The following is a 21,312-nucleotide window of genomic DNA, read 5'->3' as shown; positions in this document are numbered from 1 at the left end:
TGTTGGGCTCAGATTTAGGAAGCTGAAGGCTTTTTGCTCCTTTTTGTTTCTAGCAGCTCTAAGGTTTTGTCCTTTAAAGAATCAAGTCCGTTTGGTTTTCAGGGTAATTTCATTTTAAAATTGCCATCCCAAATTCATAGAAAAAGTTTTCAGCTTTTTCACTCCAAAATCTCTTTCTCACCCTTGGGGCAGTGCTTCACCAAGGATCATCTGCCAGGGCTGAGCAGCCATAGAGCCTGGGGGAGGGATGGAGAAAGGGAGCAGTGCCTTTGTCAGAGTACATGAAGGGCCACCCACAGCAGCCTGTCCCAGCACTGTCGTTTTGGAAGTGATACTATGTGGACAGTCCCAATGCATTCCGCGAGTCATGGTTTGTATGAATTTCAGCAGCCTTGCTGGCAGCATCTGATGCTTCTAATGCTTAATCTGTTTAATTCTTTTGCCAATGAATCTTGGGAGCATAAAAACACAGTGACACTCCCAAACCGTTAACATTAGCATATGTCTTGAAATGTTCTTTGTACATCATACTAAAAGCATTATGGCAATTCGCCGTAAAAAGAGATGTATTTTCATGAGCCACCACATGTTTTGTAGCCTTCAGTAATCCTTAGAACCTCTTTGTAAAATAGAAATAAAATTTATCTATCTCATGGGAGTGCAGCAACCATTAGTTCATTAATATTTAGATTGCTTGTGAAGTTCACTAGCAACATGTTACTGATGTTTAGACTGAGAATTTCTAGTTCCATGTTTAATAAATGCATTCTTCCCCACCATTTCCCTTTTCGTTCTTGCTTTTCAACTCAATATTTCTCTGCTTTTCCTAAATTTAATTAATTTCTCCCTTCTTGCTTTGGTAGTTTCATGATTACTTTAAACCGCACCTTTCCCATCTTCATGGTGCTAGCTTGGATATATTCAGTTTCCATGACTGTGAAGAGCATAGTGCTGGAGAAGGAAATGCGTCTGAAAGAGGCTATGAAGAACAGGGGTATAACCAACGGGGTGATTTGGTGCACTTGGTTCCTGGACAGCTTCATCATGATGGCTGTGAGCACGTTCCTCCTTACAGCCCTGATTATGGTAAGGATTCCCATTCTCAAACTCACTGTTGTGTTTGCACTGCTGATACCAGTTTGCTGTTGAGGAAGAATAGTAGCCATTCAAAGGGAGATGGGAATGGCTGGTGGCCTGTTCTGATCGCAGCACATAGCAGGCTCTTTCTTCTAAGCAGACCTCATGACAGCATCAGCAGTTGGCAGAGACAGAAAGGTAAATTCATTAGTAAGATTTATTGTGAGATTCCCCCACAGAACAATATATCAAGCTGATTACTCTGTATATTGTATTTCCTGTAGACAAAGGCAGATCTCCCAGTAAATAATAATTATTGCTTTCAGTAGAAGGGATCATAATATGAAGAATTTTAATCTTATAATTCACATTATGTGATTCATTTATAATATTCAGTGCTTGCCTGCTTAGAAATTATGTCACTATTTCAATGGGAAAAGAGACTGCAAGGACAGAACTTTCAGAATAGCATGAAAAAAAGAAAAAAAACAACAAAACAAACCAACAAACCCTTTTGCTTCTGTGACTCAGAATTGCTGTCTTTTTTGTAACTTTTCAAGACAGTTTGGATGTTGTATCTAAGGTCTACCTCTTATCTCTGTTACCTGAACCAAGCTCCTCCTAGCTGCTATTTTTATAAGGAAGAATGCCCTTGTATCATTTCTGATGTGAGGAACTGGTGTTGGTAGAAATGCGTAGTTAGGGTTCAGTCTGCTCTACCTTAAGAGCCTGCCCTGATGAGTTGTTCTAGTTACTTGTGGTTCCATTGCAGCTTGGGTCGATAGAGAAAGCTTACTTTATTTGCTACACTGGTTTAACTGAAAATCAGAAGGTAGTTAATACCAGAGAGGAATGTGCTTCTACCTGTAATTCGCTTCCTTTCCTGGATTTCACTATGCTAGTGTGAGACACCTTTGTAAATACATTCTTATGAGAGATTGTATCACTGTTGATAAAGGCCCAGTGGGATGTTGCAACAATGTTGAGACCTATTTATAGCCTTATGGACCTATATGAGCCTTATATAAGGCTCAAACCAAAGTTTAGCCTGATAAATTGGTCTCAGCATTACTTTTGAGGAGTAAATAGTAGCAGTCCAGTAGTAGATGTCCATGCTCTTCTTGAGAGGGAGCACTGAATCTACAAAAGCTCTAAGGAAGAAAGGTAAATGAAAGTTCACCCAGTGGGTTAGTTAGTACACAAGGATCTCTGAGAAGCTCTACTTGGATTCCTCAGCTGTGATACCCTTCTGGAGTTTGAATATAATTTAAGTGCAGAAGCTTTATATTTTTCCGGTTGTTTTTTGGTTTTTTTTTAAGATGCATTTTGTCAGCATTTAAGATGCATTTTGCTTGCATTGTCTTTCTTGCACATGAAGCAGGTGGACTGAGGAGATGAGATCAATGAAAATTTATTACGATAAATAGATTTTGTTTAAACTGTATAAATTTCCAAGCAAGCACATCTTGTTTGGAATCATTTGCTTATTAAGACAGGGACAGAATGTCCATTTTCAATCAGTTATGATCTTAATTCAGTCATAAAATATGAACTCCACAGCCTGTTGTACTAACTTGAAGTCACAATCCAGGAGCAGGAAGAAAGTTAGATGAAGGATGTGTTCTTGTAATGACCTCAGGTGTTGAAACATTACTGCCTGGGAGAGTTAGAATTCATATTAGGCAAGAAAGACTGGCTTATTACTCATTACAGGTTACATGTCAGTGGCAATTCTGACCTTTTCTGCTAGTTCAGAAAGAGGCAATACTTCTAAAGTTTTACGTTTTCCTTTTGCTTACAGTGCGGACAAGTATTACATTATAGCAGTCCACTTCTCTTCTTTCTATTCCTACTGACATTCACCACAGCCACCATAATGCAGTGTTTCTTGTTCAGCACCTTCTTCTCCAAAGCAAATCTGGCAGCTGCCTGCAGTGGAGTCATCTACTTCACCTTGTACCTGCCCCACATTATCTGCTTCATCTGGCAAGACCGCATGACTGTTAATCTGAAGATCCTAGCAGTAAGCTTTTTACTGATTACATGGTGTCTCTGGGTTCAAATTTTAGCTGCCCTTCTCGCTGTGGATATGTGAGTAATGAAGCGTTGCACGCTTCTTCCTCTCTGCTTTACTAATTCAGAATTAACTCTGAATCTCTCTCTAATAATTAGGGATTGCAAGTGAGTAAGCTTTTAGCAGACCTGGTGACCAAGAGGTATTCTCATGGCTTTTGGAAAATTCAGTAAAATTTATTTTGCTTTTTGAATACTAGGAGATTAGCATAATGTTAAAAAAGTTTTGAACACTTCCTTATAAGTCAAAACAAATTTAATTTATGGTATGTGTAATAAATACAAAGGCAATTCACAAAAGGGGGACAGTTATCTTTCTCATGTGCTATAACCTAGTTAACAGGGTAATATCTAAGGATGAGAGGACCTCAGGTTCATATTCCTTCTTTAGCTGAACATAGAGTTAGAATTTGAACCCAAGTGCCAAAGCGCTGAGAAATATCTTCCATCTAAGAAGTTGTAGACATTCTCCATACAGTGCTTCCTTGTTGGTTCTCTTCCATAACTGGTAAGATACTTAACAATTCAGTGGAGCTGGAAACTTCTTGCTGTTTTTTGAAATGGAATTGTGAACTCACAAAAGGTATACACTGCAAAGTTCTAGATGCATCTATAATATTTTCTGAACTGAGACATTAATGGAAAAACAAGCTGTGAAGGTTGCCTAGTAGCTAAAGAAAGTACAGCTATGGTTGAATTCAGTCTGTTATGGCTAAATACTGCTTAGAATTGCCAGCATTCAGAGGATTAAACATCCCATTCCAATATAAAAGTGAAGCCACTTTTCCATGATCATTTGTTAGGCATTCTGAATTTTTGAAGTCCAGTCCCTAAAAGTCATCTTTTTTTGTGGTTGTTTTACAGAATGTTCCTCTGTCTGAGTTGAATGTAATTTTTCTTTTATTCCAGAGTTTGCTTTCTCAAGTAGCTTTTGGTTTCGGTACAGAATACTTGTCACGCTATGAAGAGCAAGGTCTTGGCCTGCAGTGGGGTAACATCAGAACTAGTCCTTTGGAAGGAGATGAATATAGTTTTCTTTTTTCCATTAAAATGATGCTTTTTGACGCTTTTCTCTATGGAATACTTTCTTGGTATCTTGACAATGTTTTGCCAGGTATGTCAATTTGTTATTCATACAAAGTAGTGACAATTGTTGTAAACTGAGTTAGTCTAATCAGTCTCTGAGTATTTCCGTGTCAGAAAAAGGGTATTTGACATTGTAGACCATAAGTCTTATCCAGTATAGCACCACTGGTTTATTAGGGGTTTCCACTTTTCTCTTTTTCTTTTTCCTTTCTCTTGTTTTAGTCCTGAAAAGAATGGAAAAGGAGGAGCAATTTCTGGTCCTGTTTTAAAATTTAAATAGAAAATAAATCTACAAAAATATCATTTGTTAAAAGCCAATTTGTGTACATATTTTTCTTTTGAGAAGTTTTGACCATTTCTAGTAAGATTTTTTAAAATTTTTGAAAATATAGAAGTAACAGTTCTAGTTCACATATATACTAAGGCCACATTAGGCCGATTGTTTCTTAAAGGATGGTGTTATTTCCTGAGACATATACTGTGTCCTAGGCAGCTGTGAAAGTTCCTGTGTGGATTTATTTTATTTCTAAATGGGTATTCTGGTTCTAGTCGAGTTCACAAAAGGATTTCCTTTATTATCAGTTACAAAGTTTGGGAACTTTCTTTGTGAGAAAATGCTTTGTCCTTGTAGCTTAAATGGTTGGCTTGCTTCTCATTGAATATTGTTACAATATGATAAACGCAGACTGTGACGCTGTACAAGCAAGTGAGCTTTCTTTTCATTTATTACTCCCACATGGGAACAGCAGTTCCAGAATGTGTTTCTTGGCAGATGGCTTTCTTTCTTTCTTTCTTTCTTTCTTTCTTTCTTTCTTTCTTTCTTTCTTTCTTTCTTTCTTTCTTTCTTTCTTTCTTTCTTTCTTTCTTTCTTTCTTTCTTTCTTTCTTTCTTTCTTTCTTTCTTTCTTTCTGTCTGTCTGTCTTTCTGTCTTTCTGTCTTTCTGTCTTTCTGTCTTTCTGTCTTTCTTTCTGTCTTTCTTTCTGTCTTTCTGTCTTTCTGTCTTTCTGTCTTTCTTTCTGTCTTTCTTTCTTTCTTTCTGTCTTTCTTTCTGTCTTTCTGTCTTTCTGTCTGTCTTTCTGTCTTTCTGTCTTTCTGTCTGTCTTTCTGTCTGTCTTTCTGTCTTTCTGTCTTTCTGTCTGTCTTTCTGTCTTTCTGTCTGTCTTTCTGTCTGTCTTTCTGTCTGTCTTTCTGTCTTTCTGTCTGTCTGTCTTTCTGTCTGTCTTTCTGTCTGTCTTTCTGTCTTTCTGTCTGTCTTTCTGTCTGTCTTTCTGTCTTTCTTTCTGTCTGTCTGTCTGTCTGCCTGTCTTTCTGCCTGTCTTTCTGCCTGTCTTTCTGCCTGTCTTTCTGTCTGTCTTTCTGTCTGTCTTTCTGTCTGTCTGTCTTTCTGTCTTTCTGTCTTTCTTTCTGTCCTTCTGTCTTTCTGTTCTTCTGTCCTTCTGTCCTTCCTTCTGTCCTCCCTCCCGTCCTCCCTTCCTTCCCTTCCTTCCCTTCCTTTCTTTCTTTTTTTTTGCCTGAGTGATTACTCAGAATTTGAGATCTTGCTGATTTTCTAGCTATGAAGGAAAACTAGTGATGGGTAAGATAAGATGGTGCTTGTCTGCACAAATCACTTATGATAGTTAATCCAAAATAAGAAAAGATATGGATTTGTTAAATGGTTTTAGATGTGTCTGAGGATATTTTGGTTCAAAATTAAAATATGACCTGAAGTCTGCTTTCTTGGTGTCCCTACCAATGTGAGCTATGCTACACCAAATTAATGCCTTTTCAGTTTTTAAGAAATGTGTCCTCACAATGGTGTTTAATGCAGTTTTAACATACTTATTTTCAAAGCTGATTTGCAGTAACTTTCCTAAAAGTTTCTCTCTGGAGAAGCCTATATTGCAACTCTGTTTATTTTGAAAAGAATGGACAGTGTACTATTTCCATGAACACAGCAGGAATTAAGCAACACGAGTTTCTTTGCTCATCGATCCAAGTTGGTTTTTTTCAGTCAGCACTTTACACAAAAGTAACGCCTCCAGGACTTCTATTCATTAGCTTCAGTTCCTCCCAATATTTGCTCTGAGTGTCTCCTTGGCTTTCCGCTCCTCTGTTTCTGTGGAATTTCTCATAGCATTTTTCTGCCACACCCAGGCAGACCTGCCAAGTCAATGCTGTAGTCTTTGAGCTTACTGTATGAGTTCCCTGGATAATCCTTTGAACCATATGGTTCAGCTCCTGCTCACATTTTCTCTGCAGCCACCCACCCATTGGCACACTGGTCCTTTGGCTATTTGAGCATGCCACTCCGTAACGGAGTTCACTTGGGTTTTGCGTTCTTCCTGAACAAGAAGCAGTTGGTTTACACCACCAGCTTCAAAGGGGTATAATCCAGTCCATAACAAGTGCAAGGCAAACTGCTTATGGATGCAGGCAGAACATTTGTGTGCATTAATGGGAGTACAAGTGGTTGCCTGACATACAGGGTATATTTAATAAGTCAGAAATAAGCAGACACTTTCTAAATATAGAAAAACTGACAATCTTTCATTTGCGAGCATCACAAATTCCCTTTGCTTATTTTGAATAAGTAGCACAAGGCCAATAACATCTGGGTTCACAGGGATTCCAGTTTTAAACATAGCATCTCAAATCTCTGCATCCTATAAATCAGTATGATCCAGGAAAACACTGTTGACTTGCACTAGCTCTGGTCTGGCCTGACAAGAGGTAATAATGTTATTGTACTTTCTCTTTTCAAAGCAGAATTAACCTGTGACCAAAAAAGCCCATTTCTGCTTAAGAGAAGAATTACTCTGTTGTCACTTTTCCTGCAAGGCTGTATGCCGAAATAACAGCCAGAGTCTCTTTTTTCATTGCCAGTTGTAAATTCAAGCCAAGGGTAATAAGTGTAAATATAATAAGCTTTTCACTCATGTCAACCCTCAAGTGTTAAGTGGACCTTAGAAGAAAATCCCTGAATGAGACTGGGATCCCATCTTAAGCAGTCAGGATGTTACTTAGCAGCTGCTGCTTGGTTGGTGAGGATTCAAGTTGTCCCCATGTAGGGAGTAGCTGCATTCTGTAAACTGTGTTCTGCTTAAAGAAAAGGTAAGACCAATCAGATCACATGTTTTCTTATTATTTTACTCCTGTCCAAAAGGAAAAGAAATATACCTACAAACAAAATCTGTTCTGTCAGGTACGTGGTAGATGGTATGACCTTGTGATATGCAACACTAGGACTGCATGTGTTTATAATTATAGCTCAGATTTTGCCTAGGTGAATTTGTGCCCTCTGAGGAATGTGTTTATGAAGAGCACTTTACCTATTTATTTTTGTTTTAGGGGACTATGGGCTACCACAGCCTTGGTATTTTCCTGTGCAGGAATCTTACTGGCTTGGCTCTAGAAACCCAAAAGCTGAGAAAACAGCAACTGCTGATGGTGAGTTCGTTCAAAACTTTGGTCTTTAGAAATAATTTCAAAACCACTGATCTGCTTAGAGGTGACTGCTTAAGATTTCCATTGCCTGAGCTGCTGCAAAGATTAGAGAAAGCCATACACTGGGAATCTTCAGCAGGTGCCTTTGAACTTAGAGTTACCTGCTATTATTAGAGTTATTAGAGATGAGTCACTGTTCCATCTGAGAACCTTTAAAGCATGGGTTAACAAGCAGCATCAAACCCCCACACTCTAACCAACACGTTTTGAGACATTCAAGGAGTTCTTATTGCCCAACACAGCATTTGTGAAATGAGTCAAAATTAAATACAATGTTGATCTTATTTACACTGAGGCTTCCCCATCTTTCAAAACCTGATTATTGTCTATTTAGATTGACAATAATTTAAGTCTGTTTACTTCGGGTTTGTAAGCAAGATCAAAATTGGTGCCACCCTTGGACCAACTTGAATGAGAGCCGAAGTCCCGCTTTTGAAGATTTTTTTCTGTACATTGATACTGGAGTAGTTAAGAACAACATGTGGGTGATTGTATTTAAATAGGAATTAATACAGAATGATGATTAATGTCTGGAATACAGGCTTGCTGAAGGTGGTGCTTTGAAATCTGTCTTAAATTTACAAGGTAACAGTGAAATTAATAGAAGTGACAGATGAAGAAATAATTTCTTCAGTCTTCTCATCACAATCCTTACCCTTCATCAACTGAGACAGACTGCTGACAAGGCAGTCTCATCTCAGGGTGATACCTATAAACCAGAAGCAAGTTAATCCTTTCTGTGAACATGCTGATAATATGTCCACTGCTCACATGTTTTGATCAGAAAACAAGGATAAAACATTTTGCTCAAGTGAAGCCTAGCGTTTATTTTGTAGGTGATGTTACATCAGATAGCTGAGCTGATCTAACATTTCACTGTTGAGAAAAAGAAAGGGGCAATTTTGCAGTCCCTTCCACAGCTCTCATCATAGTTCTGCTGATGCTTATCAGTTCCTGGTAAAATTAAGATGTAGATCCTTCTGGAAGCCATTCCGAAGAACGTGAAGGACAAGGTGACAGGAAATAATGAACATGGATTTACCAAGAGCAAATCTTGCCTAACCAGTCTGATTTTCTTCTGTGATGACTGGATCAATGGACAAAAGGAGAGCAGTGGATGCAATTTAACTTGACTTTAGCAAGAGCTTTAGTATGGATTCACATAGTATTCTGACAGCCAAGATGACTACATGCGTGCTGAACTTTATTACAAAAGAATAGCCATCAGTTCAAGTGAAGTGTTTCTTCCCTTCTAGTCAGCACTTGTGGGACTGCATCTGGAGTACTGTGTTGTCCAGTTTGGGGATCCTCATTGAAGGGAAGACATAGAGTTGCTGGAGGAAGCTCAGTAAAGAGCCACCAAGTTGATTAGGAGCTGGAGCCTATAACATGATGAGACGATGAGAGAGTTGACTCTACTCAGCCTCAAGAGAGAAGGCTAAGCTAGAGCTAGACTTCTCAGATGTGCCTAGTGGAAGCATGAGAGGCAATGGATGTAAGCTGGAACACAGGAATTCTGATTCAATATAAGAAAAAAACTATTTATTGTGAAGGTGGTTAGAACACTAGGAGAGGTTGCTCAGAAATGTTGCAAAATGTCCATTTTTGGAGATCGTCACTGTGATCTGAATTGGCCCTATTTTTTGAGGACTGAAATGGAGATCTGTGGAAGTCCCTTCTGGTCTAAATTATTCCATGATTATCGCAGCTAGCCTGAGTGTGCTGATGCTTATTTCGTTCTCTCTTCTACAAAAACGTTGCCTTGGGTTTCTCAAGCAGGGACAGTTGGAAGGGTCATCTCTGATTAATTCCTTTGTAGGAGGTATGTAATTCTTACCTATTTGAAGAACTAAGACTCTTCAGTGCCTCAGCTTATATGAACAACTGTAGAACTTAATTCATCTTTCCTTCAAGGGCAATACTAAGCATTTTCTTGATTTATTATAACTGATTAATGTATTGGAAAGAAAACTGGATAAGAGAATGTCAGATAATGTAAATGCACAGCTGAAAATGAAGCTAAACTGGTAAATTATCTTGGTACTTGTAAAATTTACTTCTATCAGTGCACTTTTGTGTACCCCACTTTGCCATTTTAGGTAATGCAGTGACCTTCTTCATGTTGCTATTTGTGCACCTGATAATCTTATGCAGTTTTATGGGCTAAAATTTTTTCTAGCAGAAAGTTATGGTGAAATTTCCCAACAAAATTAAGTCCCAGGCCATCTGATAAATCAGAATTGTGCTAATTGCATGCTAGGCTGCCAGCTTGAATTTGTATTATAAAAAAGTTTTTTCAGGGGCTCGCTCTTCTTACATCACTGTTCTTCCTGCTTCAAGCCTCTCCCCATTAGTGATTTTATGTGACTGTTTTCATGCGTGGAAGCAAGGTCCAAGACCAAACTGGAAAGCCAGAAATTCTTGTACAAAAGTTAACACCAACTCATTCACTCCAGCCTGGAGCTAGTCTCTTAATCTAAGTAGCAGTTTAGCAGTTTGGTTTTCATTTAACCTTTTCATTTTGTTTTTCTTCCTCTCACTCCCTGTAAGTCTGGCAAATGTCTGTATGGCCTTTCTCTTCATGTGGTGAAGAATTCGGTCTAGAGCTGCATGGACAAAATATAAAGCATGTACCTAATATTAGTCAGGATCTTCTACTCTGAGTTTATAATTGCAAAATTGTCAGTGGTCTTCCTTAAATATCTATTCCTGACACTATGAAGCACTGATGATTTATGCTCTTGAAGAGCTCAAGGCTTAGGACTACCTCCTTTTGTTCAAAGCACCTCTAGAGATAAGAGGAAATTAAATTTTGGTTAATTAATTGTTGGTTACTTTTGGTTTATATAGAAAAAAATACAGAGTCAGAAGGCTGTGTGGATCAGAAGGTCACGGAAGGGGAAAAAAATGAAAGCAGAACAAAGAAATCTGAAGAACCTGAAAAGCCAGAAAAGAGTGACAACCAGGGGGAGAAGGATGGTAAAAACAAACAATGTAAACACAAACGAGAAAAAGAACCCGGCGACCAGGGGAAGCCTAAAACAGATGTCCAGGACAAAGATGGAATTAATAGTAAGGAGAGAGAGCAACCTGAGTACTTCTGAGATACTATACTCATTGTACTTCTTAACAAACTAGACGTAGGAATGATTGGCGTCAAACTACAAGAGCCTGGTGGGCTGCAGAGGATAACATGCGACTGCCAGACCTAAGCTTAGGAGTGGCACTGACTGTCCCAGCTACCCTCTTACAGATTCCTCTACATTCACAATCCCTTAGAATATTTTAGCCACCATGCATAAGAGAGCTGCCTTCCAGAAGAGCTCTGTAACTTGCTTTTTATTGTGCAAATGCAGGCTGTTTCTATAGCAAGTTAGTGTTTATGCTGAGGGAAGCCTCAGAGACACATGCATCGACTTCTTAGAATTAAACAGAGACATGACTTCAGTAAAAATACTTATGCTAAGAGGAGTGTTCTTCCCTCCTAGCCCCTCCTTTTCTTGTTGGTTTTTTTTGCATATCTTTAGTATGTCTTGCATCTGTAGGGAAAGGCTGGTTTCAAAGGGATTTATCTGAAGTGCTCTGTGTGTCTGTCTGCAGCCTTTTCTGGTGTTGACATTAGCCACCACCTAAGAATTCCCTAATGACCTGTCTTGTTTTCAAGTCCCAATGTCTTCTTTTGTGGGGAGCCAGAGCAGTTTTCTGTATGTGATGCTCAGAGGAATGCATGTGGATTCTGCAGCAAAAGTAGCTGCTACAGACAGCTCTGGGCCCACTCTGACTCTCTTGAAAAGGTAGAGATGAAAATGGGGTCATCAGAGTTCCTCACCTAGACACTGAAAACATGCATTCAGGGTGAATGGAAACAGGAGGGGACTTCAAAAGAAAAAAGACAGGCAGAGGGCAAAGGTTATTTCAGCCAATCTTCTCCTAGTACTGCCTTATCTTTGTGGTGCTGTACTCATCACCTCCCAGGTTCCAGCTGCTCCATGGCCACAGAGGAAGGGCTTTGCCTGTCACTACACAAAAAATCCTCCCTTGCCTTTCAGCCAGCCACACAGGAACTGGGAGACATGTGGAGAAGCCAAGAGTAGACCTGATATGGTCCAAGGACACTGTTTCCAAAATGGCTTCATGTAAGAGTAGTGAGATGGGAAATGGAGAGTAGTTCTGATGGCTTAACTCTAGTCCAGTCCAATACTAGCACAGAGGGCATAGGATCAGAATAGAGAAATATGGATCGCAAAAAAGGGAGCTCAACCCTCCACCAGTGTCTTTCAGGTGATGCAAAGCAGATACTGAGGGAGATCATCAGAGGATTTGCCTCAGAACTTGTTAGTGAGTCTTGCAGGCGAATATGAATTGAGCTCATGATACGTTTAAAACCGAGGATGATACCTCAATTGCCAATATATGCAGAACTATTTAGCCAGACCCCATGTGAACTTTTGTAAAGACAAGGATGTTAATATTTGGCCCGGTAAGGTAAAAGGAAGCCTAGATTCCTTCACAAAGCAAAAGGAAAGTTTGTTGTAAACACAATTTTATTTAAAATAAAGCTACCCATTCTAGATTAATTATTTCATCTGCTTTGTATTATACAAACTTTCTCATGTACAATGTATTTGTGACTTTTTGCTGAGTATTGTTTATAATGACAGTCATACAAACCACTGGTGGGGGTGGGGCTGGTTTCACCCAGATGGCATTGGCTGCTCTCCACACAGGCCTGCTGGGTACTAAACAATTTAAATGAACTGCAATTGCAAAACAGGCCTCCCTACAAAGCCTTAAGCATTCTGTGTAAACAAAAGTGGACAGGGTCTTTAGTTTAAATTTCTCATCTCCCATAATCCACATTGCCCAAGGGCTTAATGTACTTCAAAGGAAGTTTGTTTTGTCTAGAAGCTGATGCAATAAAACATCCTGATGGTGCTATTTACAATAATGCATTTTTAATCCTGAGAGAAAGCCATCCCATGTAGTGCTCCTGTTAGATACTATCTAAGTCTTGAGCTGGCCTCAGGAAGGGGGTAAATTTTACCTACCAGGATTGAAGGCTAATGTTGTATTTTTTTAAAGCATCATGGTAAAAGAATGCACAGCTGGGCAGATGATTTGAATGGCAGATTTCAGCCTGGCTAGAAAGGCAACCTGCTGCTTGTTTAATGTGATCTCTCAGCCTATCTAAGTATCTACAGACAACAATCCCAAATAATCTTCCTGCTACACAATAAGAAAGCATGTTCAGCTTCACCTGATGCAGTGAGTTACCTCTCCACAGGCCATTACAATCCCAGGCTCTGCTGCTTCTGTCACTGATTCATGGGTGAATCTAAATAAATTGCACTGCAGTTAGAAATCTTGCCTCAGTTTGGTACTGGTGTGACTGGAAAATGTGGTGTTGGCACACGATGCTGTGTTTTACTGAGTATAAGCTGTTGCTTCTGCACTTATTGATGTGTCATCATCAGAACTGGGACTAAAACATGTTCTTTTATTCTTTTTTTCATTCTTGATTTCTTGCCTTTCAAGTAAATACCTTCTTTGAGCCTGAGCCAACAGGATTGATTCCAGGAGTATGCATTCAGAACCTGGTGAAGATTTTTGCAAACAGGCCCAAACCAGCAGTAGATGGGATGAATATTACTTTTTATGAGGGACAGATCACAGCCTTCCTGGGGCACAATGGAGCAGGAAAGACCACCACCATGTAAGTCTGTATTTTAGAAGAAGCAAATCCAGGGCAGTGCTCTGTTGCTCTGTTCCGAGGAGCTGTCTTCTCTTTTCATTCTTCTCTTGTCTCTCTACCACCCCTGAAGCACATCAGGATTTTTCCAGACAGGGAACTGCTGCCTGTAGGCAAAGAGAAGATACCCTGGATTAGCTAAAGCCCTGGGAGGGAGGCAATGCATGACATAAACAAGTGAAAGTCTAGAGAGAAGGAAGCAGTTCTCTTCCCCAGAATTCATTTCACATGGCCAAACTCCCGATAGGTGAAGAGGGAGAAGGATCTTCTGGCTTAAAGAGCTAAAGATTTGAAAGCCACCACACTCCACTGTTTCTCTGTGTAGTTGGCTTTAAGTCAGTCATGGTTTTTGGTCTTTGTGCAAAGGAATGTGAAATATAGGCCACCTTTACACAGAATGGTTACATATATGCAAGGTCTGTGTCCAGATGAAAATGTTCCTGTAGTCGTAGAACCATAGCGTCTCAGGAAGCTGGACTTTAGGACTGCTTAATTTTCTTTATACAGAATTTTATTTGGCAAAATAGGATTAATTGGTGAAGAAAACATTTCATGAGTCTGTGACAAGCTCACCAAATGGTGAAAGCACTGAAGTGTTTCATTATAATGTTTCGCAGCAGAACACTTTAGGCTTTTTAACTAAAAAAGACTTTTCTTTCAAATGCACTTTAAATTGCCATTTAATTTTTTCATTTGTTCCGCAAGAAAGGTGTATGACCCAAAATAAAAGCATTCTAATCTGCTGAAATGTTTTGTAAATTTGTTTTTCTATTCTTCTGGTAAAAAACAAGAATTTCTATTACTGTGAAATTTTGAGAACTGAAAAATCCATTATCCATCCAAATCTAGCAACAGGTTCCACCTATTTCCAAAGTAATATTTGGCTCCCTTCCATTTTACAGGAAATAAAGGTGTAGAGCATGAGTCAGCGTGGCTGGAGACCTCAAACTGTTATTCTCTATCTCTGTCCTAGTGAGCTTCATTTTAGACCCATTTGTACACAGGGGTGATGTAACATGCTGAACAAACTACTCTGAAACACTGTAGCTGGCTAAAATTGGTTTTTAATGCAGGCCAGAACCATACAGATAGGTGTATCAAAAATTACATTAGCAGATCCACAAGATCCTCACTGTAGCAGGGCAAGAGTATTTGTATGTATGCTTTTTACTGGAGTTGTTTCCTCAAGGCCCATAGTAAGAAGTCATCATGCTCCATCTAGTGGAATCAGGCAATGCATTGTCCAAATCTGGCACAGCAAGATAGGAGAGTGGGAATTTTCTCATTTAATTTTCCCAGGTCGATACTGACAGGTGTGTTCCCACCCACCTCTGGAACTGTGCTGATTGGCGGCCTGGACATTCAGACTCACATGGACTCCATTCGGCACAGATTAGGCATGTGCCCTCAGTACAACATCTTATTCAACCAGTAAGTATCATTCCATACTGGCTTTAAGAATAAGGGTCCCAGTCTACATGCTTAACACATCCCCAAAGCCTGCGTTGTTTCTCTTACTGTGCTGGCAGTAGATACATCTCAGAGGCACTTCTCCCAGAGAAGATCTGTGATCCAGACTTAGGGTGAAGCAACCCTTCTTCCTTTAGTAAGATAAAGCTACAGTGAATTTATTGCTGCTTGGGAAAAAATATGCTTATTCATTTAAATTGCCTTGGTGCCTTTCTGTCTGATTTCACAGCCTTACTGTAGCAGAGCACATCTTGTTTTATTCTCAACTGAAAGGGAGATCCAGGGATGAAGCTGAGCAAGAGTTGGAAACCATGCTAGAAGACATGGGCCTCACCCATAAAAGGAGTGAAGAGGCTCAGAATTTATCAGGTGCCCACAGGATTGTTCTAAGATCTTTTTTTCTGCTGCTTTTTAATTGTCTTTGGTCAATTATTGTTTGAATTGCGTGTTTGAGGCCAAATTCTGACACATCACTGCACACTGGGGAAGTCTTTAGTCTCAAAGAGTAAATAGGACTGTACAAATAGTAAAGCTGGCACAACCTGTCCCTAAAGCTTCTGTTTCTTAAAAATATACAACAAATTCAAATATACTTAAGCTGTTATTTTTAAATGAGTGTATTAAAAAAAAATCTGTTAACGTAAGAAAAAACCAAAATACAATATTATATTATTTCAAGACAATTGAAATATTGTACTATCATGCTGCTCCACTGTTTGGATCAGTACTCTGTAATGCTGTATTATTTGGTAGGAATAATTTCTTTCATTCTAAAGCTACTGCACGTAGTGTATTTGAACACGTTTCACTTTCAGATTCAAAAGCTCATTTGAATAAACAGCCAGGTGGTCTTATACTACTTTGTCCTGAGTGCAACTAGAAAAGTTGGCTAGTTTCATATGAGAACATGAAAATCTCATACCTTGCTGCTTTTGCTTCTGGCAAGAAGCAGAAAATGCAACACATAGACAAAAAATATGTTAAAAAAAATTTTTGAACAAGCTGTTCTGAAGTTCAGAAGAAAAATGTGACTGTTGGTTTAACTTTGCAGAAATACTTGTCTGAGGGCAGCGTTAATTACATCCCTGCCATTTGCGTAACTCATCTCAGACTCCTGAATGTGTCTGTCCCCTGGTAGGTGGAATGCAAAGGAAATTGTCTGTTGCCATTGCTTTTGTGGGTGAAGCAAAAGTGGTAGTCTTGGATGAGCCCACTTCTGGAGTTGATCCATATTCCAGGCGATCTATCTGGGATCTTCTGCTGAAGTATCGCTCAGGTAACAGGTTTGAGAGTAGAAATTGTTTGGGTTGTTTTTTAAAACCTGTTGAAGATGCAGCAAGTACCTGCTGTGTAAACTGCCATGAGTAGTGGGGTATGAATACAAGCAAACAAGATTCTTTGAACAGATAACTATGGACCTGGGACCTGACTCAGATGCAGAGAAAACCCTGCGTTAATTGCCAAAATACTAACCACAGTTTTGAGTTCCGGAGAGAGTCCATGTCTCGAACATTCTTTCTTGTTCCTTCTAGGCAGAACCATCATCCTCTCAACCCATCACATGGATGAGGCAGACATCCTTGGAGACAGAGTAGCCATCATATCCCAAGGGAAACTCTTCTGCTCAGGCTCTCCTGTATTCCTAAAGAACTGCTTTGGGTCTGGCTTCTATCTCACTCTTGTTCGCAAGATGAAAAACACCAGAACTGGAAGGACTACAGTAAGTATGTAGCTCCTTCCCTGCACACATCATCTGAAAAAAGCTTATATGTATTCGTGCACTGCACCAAGATAGAAAGCAGTTAAGTGCTGCTAGGGGTTGTGTGCAAAACTGACTTCAAAATTAAGAAAGCAATGAGCAAATTTGATGAGACTTCATGAAATCATATGGACATGTGTGCATCTGTAAAAATCTTCTCTGGTTTTATAAATATATATTCAGCCAGACAGGTGAAAATAATAGGTGAATATGAAGCCATCAGTGGTCTGTAGTTCACTCTCATCAGTAGAGTATGTCTAAACTTTTACCAGTCAAGTTGCCTTTTTCCATATACAGGTCTTTCTGATGCTTGCTTTTGCTGTACTCTGGCTGTAAATGTGATGTAGTCTAGTAAATAGCTCGGGCACCAGAAGAGTCTACATTTATCCATAGCTAAACCAGCCTTGCACAGCTTGAGAAGTAGGGATCTAGATTTTTTCTGCTGTTAGTAGTGCTTCCAGTCTTAGTAGAAGCATGATCTGTTTACTCATGGCGACTGCTGATCACATTTCCCCAGATATTTTACGTGCAATTTAGCTCTGACAGATATTATTTGTGCAGGTGGATTTATGTTTTCTGCATTACTTAATCCAGTGTTCAGATGGCTTTCCATATAATATGTTCAAGATGCTCCAGATATGAGATATTTTTCACTGACTCAAGCCATTCAAAGGCTGACAACCCTTATGTGCTCTTTTGAATGTATCTGAAGCACTTTCATCTTTGTATCTGTTGCTTGTCCATTCTAGTCGCTTTGTAGCTGTGGATCTCAGTGCTCCTGCTCCTGCTCCAGCTGTGCACGCAGGGACAAAGAAGGAGCTCCAGAGCAGGAACTGGATGGTAAGAAGTGGGATTGTTCAGCATTCCAGCACATAGCTGTCTCCTGTCATGATGCAATCTCATCTTGCAAATCAATGCCGCTGAGACCCACTTCTTCAGTACTTATGTCTAGCATTTGTATTGTGTTGTAACATGAATTTAATAAGGTTTCTTTGTGGTTTCGCTTACCATTACCCATTTTGCTTTATATGTGGTCTCAGGTACATATGATGAACTGGAAGTTTGTGTGCTTTGGAAGTATATACTGAGTTTTGAACTACTCAGCACCAAAATGTGTTATTTGTTAAAGAAAAAAGCATATATAGAGCAAAGGAAACCGGCTTTCTCAAAAAAATTGTTTTGGCTTTTCTACCGAAGAGAAAAACTTAAGTAGATATTCATGAAGATTTTGTTGTGCTTTATTAACAGACCTGAAATAGTTTCCTGCTGCATAGTTCCAGAACATAATTAGCAACGTAGCTCAGTCTAGTACAGAATTAACTGAGAGATCTGTGAGTTATGTAATAGAGCAGTCCCCTTTTGTATAGTGCAAACAACAGCTTTTGAAATCATGCTTAACATGGTTAAATATTCATTCTTTGAACACTGTTTTTTGACTTTTCACAGGGGATCTGAATGAGCTAGCAGAAGTAATTCATCATCATATCCCAGAAGCAAAATTAATTGAAAGCATTGGTCAGGAACTGATTTACCTTTTGCCCAATAAACACTTTAAACAGCGATCTTATGCCAGTCTCTTCAGAGAACTGGAGGAAACATTGGATGACCTGGGACTCAGCAGTTTCGGAGTTTCAGACACACCACTTGAAGAGGTAACAGACATTAAAATACCTGCTGATCTTACCATCAGTCTCCAAAATGTTTTCTGAGACAGTTCCTGTTCTTAAACATGTAATCTTACTAATTCCTCATATCCCCTTCAAAACCTAGTCACGTACACTGTGGCACACTCAGAAAGTCTTTGGAATGGGCGTAGAGAAAGAATCCAAGCCTTACTTCATGTTAGCCTTGTGGAGCATAACTCATTAGCCTGACATCTGTCTCTTTATCTTAGTTTTTTCCTTTCTTTGTTTTCTGAGATATTTCATAAGAGACCTCTGATAGTGTAATAAGCAGTAGTACTGAAAGGATATCTAAATTTTTTTTCTGTTACATTAAAGGATGATATATAGTGTTCTAGAGGTCAGGTTATTGTACCTGTTCTATTCCTCACCAGGAGTTCTATTTGTCTATGGCAGGTTTTCCTGAAGGTCACAGAAGCAGCTGACCCTGGAATGCAAAAAGCAGGTATAGATCCATGAATCAGTATTTGATAAACTTTTCTGGGAGCTGTTCTGTATTCTGAATGCCAAGTAAAGAAGAGCCTCAGAACTTTCAGCATTTGTATGGTGTTTTTGCCAAAATAAATTTTGTCATCAAATTTCTGTTTTTAGGGCTTAACATGTTATCTGAGAAACAAGATGAAGTCAGCAGAAAGAGTTTTATTTAGATTGGATGAGGTTCTTAACTATGTAAATAAAAGTGGAGTGTCAAGCCCCTAGATGTCAGTGGTTTTAGTAGTTTTAGAAAAAGTACTTTGCTGACCATTAGTCCATAAACTACATACATGATTAACTTGTTCATCCTGCTGAGTAAGAGGAGTGTTAACCTATATGATGCCACTAGATACAGCCACAGTGGAACAGTTGTAATTAAAGCAATCTGATGAGGTGATATGTACAGTTGGTAAAATCTGGAGCTCATTAAAATGTTTGTGTTACTTTCACGTATGGAGGATAAAGTGTCTTCTCTGCCCCTTTTCGTCCTAACCTAGGAGACACTCAAGAAAATGGTTCTACTCTTGGCAAAAGTTCTGCTGAGAACAAACCAGCTGATCAAACCACACTGAAAAATAATGACATTTCTCGAATGCCAGTAGGTGTAGCAGGAGATCAAAATGAAGGCAAAGGGTCCCGACAGTATAAGGGTTTTCAGCTTGTACATCAGCAGATCAAAGCACTGCTCATCAAACGGTTCCACCATGCCTCCCGCAGCCACAAGGACTTCCTAGCCCAGGTATTGACTTACTTTTGCTGTTCTTGACTCTTTCCCACAACATTCTCAACGTGGTCTTTCCCAGCAATGTCTATGCAAAGCAACAGAGGTGCTGCAAATGGGTAACAGTGTCCCTAACTGTTCTAATTATGATTCCAGCTCTTCTGCCTCTTGTTCTTTTTGTCTAGTGTCTATCACCTGCACCAAGTTCATGATCCAATCTTTACTAGCCCAGAATTTTATTTTTAACATAATAAATTTCTGTGACAATCAGAATCTTAACTGAAAGCACTGGAAATTAAATTGTTTGTGTTCAGGAGCTAAAGCAGATCTGATCTGTGTGCTCTTGCTGCCTCTCCTTTGTTCACATATCTTATGAGGTGTGTACAGTGTCAGTCTACAACATATTTCTAATAACCTAGTGTGATGTTTCCATGTTCCCTGCAGATTGTTCTCCCTGCTAGTTTTGTGTTGCTGTCTTTAATACTTACAGTCATTATTCCTCCATTTGGAGAATATCCCGCCTTAACCTTACACCCTTGGATCTATGGACAACAGTTTACTTTCTTCAGGTAAGAGGAATCGCTGAGTAAAAGTACATCTGTCATATATACACCCTTTTCTCCCTAGTGTTTAGGATCCTGGGGCCCTATCTTATTGGGCTTTTTTCACTCTATTGTGGTATAAAAAAGGATTAACTCCACTAGAATCAGCAGATTTAAAATAGCATGAAGTTGGTGCAAGTGGAGAATACAGCTGCTAGTAGGTCTAATCGATAGTCCTTCAAATATCTTGCTATCTTTGGCACTCTTGTCTTCCTACCTGAGTTCAACCTCAACACTTACAAAGTTACATATCCTGCCTAACTTGACATCCAGAACAGTAAGATATCTGACTGTTTCTGATATGCCATTAAACTACTCCTGTATTAATAATCTTAGAGAACAATGAGATCCAAGCCTATCCGCTGGCCTGTGATAGATATATTTTTAGTTAGTACATTATTTGGACAAAGTTACGGAAAGAAGATGAAATCGGAGACTCTTAGGTTTTATTAAAGCTGCTGCTTAGCAGTTTTTGCCCACATAGTACCCTTCGGCTGGGTCTGAAATTTTTTTTTGTCTGCTAGCACTTTGCCTTCTTTCATTCTTCGTAGAAGCTTCAGTTGTGTTCTCTCCACGTCACTGCACAATTCCTGTCTGTTCTTCTGAATACTTGCTTCACTTTCACTTCCACGTATTCCAAAGCTGAACTTGCACCATGTCAAAACATGTGCCATGCAGAGGAAATTTATAAATGATGTTTAAGTCCTAGACTAAGTTGCAACTAGCAGAAAGCAGCAAAACTGAAGGCAATAATTTTGAAACATTGTCCTTGAGTTTTATACTGAAAATTCACATGAAACTGTAACGTAATTTACACACGGTAGTGTGTGGAGCAGAGTTTGATATTCATACTTGTATATCACTTGGCACTAGCAATATTCTGTAGTCTAATGTTATTAGGTTGTTAGTTGCAGACACTTCACTATCAGCAGCATTGTCTCTTTGGCCTCAGCAAATGAAAATGCAGAATATGTTTTTCATCTTCTGATTACTGACTGACAGGCCTGAGAGGGTAGAAATGTGGGTTCAAGCTTTTTTAGAGAATATTTCTATAGCACTATGTCAAAAGTCTCATGCTTTAATAATAGAAGAAAAGAACCATTGCTCTAGCCTATTAACTGTCTTGGAAGGCT

The 21,312-nt window shown here is 39.2% G+C and overlaps 1 protein-coding gene across 1 annotated transcript in view; it reads left to right on the top strand.

Moving 5' to 3' along the window:
* ABCA4 (ATP binding cassette subfamily A member 4) overlaps window positions 1-21,312 on the top strand; it is a 78,481-nt gene that overhangs the window by 35,522 nt on the left and 21,647 nt on the right. Inside the window, exons 15-29 of the mRNA XM_075424947.1 lie at window positions 864-1,086; window positions 2,879-3,100; window positions 4,060-4,264; window positions 7,567-7,623; window positions 10,585-10,677; window positions 13,258-13,435; window positions 14,771-14,902; window positions 15,171-15,310; window positions 16,080-16,217; window positions 16,474-16,661; window positions 17,450-17,540; window positions 18,147-18,352; window positions 18,779-18,827; window positions 19,354-19,595; window positions 20,022-20,146. Of these exons, the coding sequence (XP_075281062.1) occupies window positions 864-1,086; window positions 2,879-3,100; window positions 4,060-4,264; window positions 7,567-7,623; window positions 10,585-10,677; window positions 13,258-13,435; window positions 14,771-14,902; window positions 15,171-15,310; window positions 16,080-16,217; window positions 16,474-16,661; window positions 17,450-17,540; window positions 18,147-18,352; window positions 18,779-18,827; window positions 19,354-19,595; window positions 20,022-20,146 (2,289 nt within the window). The remainder of the gene's footprint in view (window positions 1-863; window positions 1,087-2,878; window positions 3,101-4,059; window positions 4,265-7,566; window positions 7,624-10,584; window positions 10,678-13,257; window positions 13,436-14,770; window positions 14,903-15,170; window positions 15,311-16,079; window positions 16,218-16,473; window positions 16,662-17,449; window positions 17,541-18,146; window positions 18,353-18,778; window positions 18,828-19,353; window positions 19,596-20,021; window positions 20,147-21,312) is intronic.

The sequence above is a fragment of the Opisthocomus hoazin genome, chromosome 6 (genome assembly GCF_030867145.1).
Source record: "Opisthocomus hoazin isolate bOpiHoa1 chromosome 6, bOpiHoa1.hap1, whole genome shotgun sequence".
Lineage (NCBI taxonomy): Eukaryota > Metazoa > Chordata > Aves > Opisthocomiformes > Opisthocomidae > Opisthocomus > Opisthocomus hoazin.
Note: the sequence above shows the minus strand (reverse complement) of the source record. Positions and strands in the feature narration are given on the sequence as shown.